The following is a 6,199-nucleotide window of genomic DNA, read 5'->3' on the forward strand; positions in this document are numbered from 1 at the left end:
CTCCCAGCATTCTGCTCTGTTTACTCCTCCCTCCTGTTTTAACCTATCAGGGCAAGCAGCTTCTTTATTTAATTAACCAATGACCTTCCTCCATCACGTAAGAAAGCAGAACATGATGGTGCATGCTTGCAATCTCAGTGCTGAGGAGGCAGATCTGTTGGCATTCAGAGAACGCAACTGCATCCCCACAGATGCGACTGAAGAATGCACAGTCATGGATCTATATGTCGTGGTGAGGGCAACAACAGGGCTCTGCCTGAAGTTCGCTGCAGAGAAGACAGACTAGCCTACAGCGGCTTTCTAGAGAAGAGGCTAACTGGGCTGCTTTTGAAGGGAGAATTAAGAGCAGACAGGGGTTTGGAGAAATGGCTCAACATGTAGAAGCACTTTCTGCTTGTCCATAGGACCTGAGTTTGATTCTCAGAACCAACATTGGGTAGCTCATTACTGAGTGTAATTCCAGCTCTCAGGGATCTGACAGCCCTCTTTTGGCCTTCGTGTGTGTGTGTGTGTGTGTGTGTGTGTGTGTGTGTGTGTGTGTTCATGCAGGCACACTTACACAAATAAATAAACAACAGAAATATTTTTAAAGGAGCATGCAAGAGAGAAAGACAGGGCATCCTGGACAGAGGGAACAAAAAGTGCCAGGGAAGTGAGCCGTTGTGATACAACCCACGGGCTCCAAGTCCAGCCTGAGCAGTCTAGATTGCTAGGGGAGGGTATTTGAGACAACGTCCCTGTCACTATCCTCTAGGCTTTATAGCCAATGACGGACTTGTCCCTGAGCCGTAATAGAGGAGAATCAACACACACAGGAAGACAAGTCTTTAGCAGGAGTCTCCATGGAGTCCCTGACCTACAACTTTAGAACATTCTATTCTGCCTTCCATTCCTTCACTGTCATCTTAATGATTCTCTTGCATTTAGGTCTCTAAAAAGAGAGAACCCAGACCTAAGCGAAGATGTGGTCCTCATCAGAGCTCTACGAGACTCCAACTTGCCGAAATTCTTAACAGATGACGCTCTCCTGTTCAGGTAAGTTCCCAGGGCTGGGGCGGGGGGCCACTGCCACAGAGAGGGAAAGAACGTGGCTCCCGGAGTTTTCTGTCTCTTTAAAGCCAATACATTTCTCTTCTGGAGATGTGTGCATCCCTTTAAGGATCACAGCCACAGTGACAGCGCTGACCTGTGAACCCGACCACTGGGGAGAGGTAGGAAGATCTGGAATCAAAAGCCATCCTGGGCTACATGAGACCTTATCTCAAAAACCCAAAAGTAAAGAAAAGGAAATAAGGCCAGGTGGTGTTGGCGTGTGCCTTTAACACCAGCACTCAGGAGGCAGGAGCTGGCAGAGTGAGTTACAGGACAGCCAGGGCTGTGACACAGAGAAATTTGTCTCAAAAAAAGGAAATAAGCACTGTTTATAACAAATGAGCTAAACTTATAACATTATTGTAATTACCTTTTGTTTTTCAAAACATTGGTCACACAATTGCATCATTTTATAAATTGTCAAATTTCTGATCTTAGAGAAATTTCTAGTCTGAAAACAAGTCAGGCTTGGAATTCGACATGAACGTGACTGCTTGAATCAATTCTTTTTAAATTCATTTAATTTTGTGTTTCTCCAAGTTCTATGTGTAAAACCTTACTAAATGAAATAGTAGATAAATCCGTCCTACAGAGAACAGCCCTTCCTTGCCTTTCACCAAGCACCACTCCCCAGAGGCCGTCAGTTTCAGCTCTTCTGCTTGCTTTGTTATCTGCTCCATACTTCTCACAGTGCTTGTACCATTTCCTGGTTTGTGGGCTTGGGATATTGTGTGACTAAGGCCAACAGGAACACACAGCCCATCTTTTTCTTTCTATCCATCCCTCTGCACAGTTAGAGTGGAACACCACTTGAGCTACCCTTGAACTTATGATCCTCCTGCCACAACTCCTGAGCTCTGGGACCACAGGCACGGGCTGTCGCTCGTTCTCTAAGTGTTTGTTGTATGAAGCCTTCTATCCCGCTGAATCTTGCTCTTTGACTATTTGGTTTTACTTTTTACCTTACCAACTTTTCACAGTTGTAAGCTTTCTGTCTTCCTTAGAAAGAACTCCTCACCACAGTGTGCGAAAGTCGCCCCTTTTTCTCCCATCTGGTACTTTTGCCACTTTATGTCTCCATTTTGGAATGTAAAAATATAATTTTATTTTAACTTTAAACATTTCTTCTTTGGCATTTGCACTGTAGACTGCACTGTGTGACACAGGACCCAAGTCTGTATTGTACATTGAGCACACCCCCTGTGGCCTTCTGCCCTCCCCATCCCCTCCTGTTAGTCTCCTTTGTTCCTCTAAAGAGTCTGCTTACATGTTCATGTCCACATGCATGTGTGCACCTCCGGTACATCTGTGTGTCTGTTGTGTGATGGTGACTGAGCCTCTTTCTTCACGGGAATGTCTCCTCTCGACTATGTCTCAGGATTTTCACAGTCCTTCCCTCCCTCCACTTTGAGCTCATACTGATTTTCTATTTTATTCGTCTTTGGAAGTTCTCTTTCAGTGTTTCAATCACATTCACCCCCTTCCCCAGCTCCGTCCAGATGACCTCCCTCTTGCTACCCACCTCATTTTATGTCCATTTTTTAAAGAGCTAAGTCCAATTTGTGTTGCCCATATACTCCAAGGCGTGGGACCTCCCGCTGCAGCATGGTCCATGTGGAAATTAGAAAAGGGCCTTGGTGTGGGCAACTTTGATGGGAGGGAAGAGAGGACACAGTGGTGTAAAGGGTTAATCGGAACAATGGGAAGGATAACATGGAGGTAGGGTGGAGAGAGCACGGTAGAAGAGGATGAGTGTATAGGGATAGTTAATACTAAAGACCTTTTGAAAAGGCCATATGGAAACTTACTACTCTAGAAGCTTCTGAAATATATACATTTCCCTATATAAAAAGAGTTTAAATGGAGTTACCCTATAACTGGCTGCCAAAGCCCCTACTAATTTTCTCTTTTAGTTTCCATCTGATTTTTCTCTATATCCATGTATATTCATAAGCGTATGTAATATTTTAGGGAAGCAGTGGAATGACAGTTTTAAGTCTATTGATAAATTCAACAGCTAGGTGTGTGGTACTGTGCTACCGTGCACTGTGGGCCATACAGAAATGATTCCTAGTGTCCATCCCGAAGGAAAACCACCAGTCTGCTGAGCAGGAAATGAGATCACACAGGAGTTCAGAACAAAGGATGAATCCTGGCACAGCCTAGGACAGACTGGTAATGTGGATGGTCAGGAGCCCGTTCAGTTACGACAAGTGTGGGGAGTCGGGAATGGCTGGTGGCTCCTAACTCATGTCATTTCTGCCTTGCCAGTGGGATCATATCTGATCTTTTTCCTGGAGTCCAAATCCCGGAACACGACTATGGCATTCTGCAGTCAACAATTGTGGACGTCATGATTGGACAAAACCTTCAGCCTGAGTTGTGTATGGTCAAGAAGGTGATACAGTTGTACGAAACTATGCTGGTGAGGCACGGCGTCATGTTAGTCGGACCGACAGGAGGGGGCAAGACCACAGTTTATCAAGTATTAGCAGAAACTTTAGGGAATCTGGAAAAACTCAACACAGGCAATTCTTTCTATCAGCCTGTAAAAACCTATGTTCTTAACCCGAAATCCATCACCATGGGTGAGTTGTACGGGGAGGTCAATAACATAACCTTGGAATGGAAGGATGGTTTGATGGCTCTCAGCGTCCGAGCAGCCGTGAACGATACTTCCGAAGATCATAAATGGATAATCAGTGATGGACCGGTGGATGCTCTCTGGATTGAAAATATGAACACAGTGTTGGACGACAACAAGATGCTGTGTCTGGCTAACAGCGAAAGGATTAAACTCACTCCTCAAATCCACATGCTTTTTGAGGTAAATGCGTGCCTCACCGGGAATGTCCACCACCATCAAAAACAACTTCCTTTACAGTGGTATATAATTTTCACCATTTATCCGTGGTGGTATTTTATTTATTTGCTGAGTACTTACAAAATTATCTGTCATAATAGATTAACAACACCTGTCAGAAGTTCCCATTTCTCTATAAAATAGAAGTAGGATTAATTGTAGTTTCACTTGCTCTTTTTTTGGAGGCAGTTATGTATGTGTCTTACATAATTTTAATTTCTAGGTAAAAAATAATGTTAGGCATTATGTGAATAAATCATTCCACTGTGCCAGGAATGTCCACTACCTTCTTTGCCCCTTTGTGAGGGACTGTGGGATGGATGAGAGGCAAATGCAGCCTCAGAAATTCACAGAAAATACCGCCTGTACCTTCTCCACCCACCAAATACTGAAAACATCTGCCGCGTGCCGTACATGTGCTAGATGTCAGGATACAAGAATGACAAAAGACAAGTAACTAGAATAAAAGGAGGAAAGACCATCCCTATTTTGTATGCAGGTGTGGTGGAACACACCTGTAATCCCAACAGCTGGGAAGCACAGATGGGTGGATCTCTGTGAGGTTCAGACCAGACCAATCTGGGCTATGTGCATAGACCCTGGAGAGAGAAAGAGAGAGAGAGAGAGAGAGAGAGAGAGAGAGAGAGAGAATATACTGATATTGTTCTCTACCTTAAACTCTCTCCTAACTTCCCTGCTCCTTTTCAGATTGCACACTGCTCTTCCTCACTTTCTACATAATCCCTTTCTGTGTTAGCTCACACTTTAAAACTGTGACTCATTGCTACTGAAGTGGAAAGGATATGGAAATAATCCCTTAGTTGTTTCCTGTTTGACTTTAGGTACAAGATCTCAAGGTGGCCTCTCCTGCGACTGTCAGCAGATGCGGAATGGTGTTTGTGGATCCGGAAGAACTCAAGTGGATGCCTTATGTTAAAACATGGATGAGCAAAATGTCCAAAAGAGTAAGTGTAGCCAGACGTCTTCCCAAGTCTCCCTGTGTGTATTGGGGCTAGTACTGGCCAGCAGGACACAAATGTGAGTTGCTCTAGTGGTGTTTGTGGTCAGAGGTAGCTTGTCTCTCTCTCAACAAATCCCTGGATCCTCCAAGAACTTATACACACCCTATAAGTCTGTTCTACACTACCTCACCTGCCAGCTGCCTTCACTCTGCCTCCTGACCTCTCCACCCTGCCTCTCTGCAAACTGCTTCCTCTTAAGGACCAACATGAGATGCTCCCTCAGTCCCACCATGCCCCACCCCCCCACTAAGAAAAACCAACCCAGAAGAAGTTGAGACAGTGAACAAGACTTTGCAGACAGCCTCCTGGGTAATCAAAGGAAATCGCAATAAAGAATCTTTAAAGTTAGACACTGGTTGGCTTTTTTTTGTTCAAGGCTTTAGGAGCCTTGAACACCTCTGAGAGCCAGAAGGAAAGAAAAGCGTGTTTACCTCTTGCCTTGATCATAGGCACAGTACTCATTGTCACCTCCAGGATACAAGGTGTAAGGTATTTCTGATACGTTGTTGCGCTGATGTGATAGGCTTGATGTAATCAGTGTGCCGATACCAGTGCATTGTTTTAGCTGGAGTGCAATGCTTACTGCAGGATTCACTCTGCATTGTACAGGGCATAGGGATTTTAAACACAAAACTTCATGTATCCACCATTATACTGCTTCACCTCACTCCCCCGAACTCCTTGGCACTCTGCCTATTTGTGCTTCCATCCCTCAGCCTAGGACTCAGGGATCTTCCACAGCCCCTGTAGATCCACCATTCCTAGAAACCAGACAGTCAGGATCATAGATTCCACCTTTTGGAGCCAACCTTTTATTAGCTTGGCCATTTCAGGTATCTCATGTCTTTCATGGCATGATGTCTCATTTCTTTGTAACACTGAGTAATAATATTTCATTGTATGGACATACCACAGCTCATCTATTCACTCACCTCCTAAAAAACACTTTGGATACCTGGAGTTTGAGCAATTATCAATAAAATTGCTAAAGGCACTAGTATGTGGATTTTTCCTTGAAATTTTGATTAGTTTATATCAATACATAAAAGTAGAGTTTCTAGATTGGATCTATATACTTGGCTTTGTAAGAAGTCTCCAGATTGTCTCCTACAGTGGCTGTGATCTAGTATTCACACCAGCAGTGGGAGGGAGTGCCTGTTAGTATTCACACCAGCAGTGGAGGAGAGCTTCTCTTACTATTCACACCAGCAGTGGGAGGGAG

At 44.3% G+C, this 6,199-nt stretch overlaps 1 protein-coding gene across 1 annotated transcript in view; it reads left to right on the forward strand.

Moving 5' to 3' along the window:
- Window positions 1-6,199, forward strand: part of Dnah6 (dynein axonemal heavy chain 6) — a 189,290-nt gene that overhangs the window by 75,084 nt on the left and 108,007 nt on the right. Inside the window, exons 33-35 of the mRNA XM_005364722.3 lie at window positions 928-1,035; window positions 3,364-3,919; window positions 4,798-4,920. Coding sequence (XP_005364779.1) covers window positions 928-1,035; window positions 3,364-3,919; window positions 4,798-4,920 — 787 coding nt within the window. The remainder of the gene's footprint in view (window positions 1-927; window positions 1,036-3,363; window positions 3,920-4,797; window positions 4,921-6,199) is intronic.

This window comes from Microtus ochrogaster, assembly GCF_000317375.1.
Source record: "Microtus ochrogaster isolate Prairie Vole_2 chromosome 14 unlocalized genomic scaffold, MicOch1.0 chr14_random_3, whole genome shotgun sequence".
Taxonomy (NCBI): Eukaryota; Metazoa; Chordata; class Mammalia; order Rodentia; family Cricetidae; genus Microtus; species Microtus ochrogaster.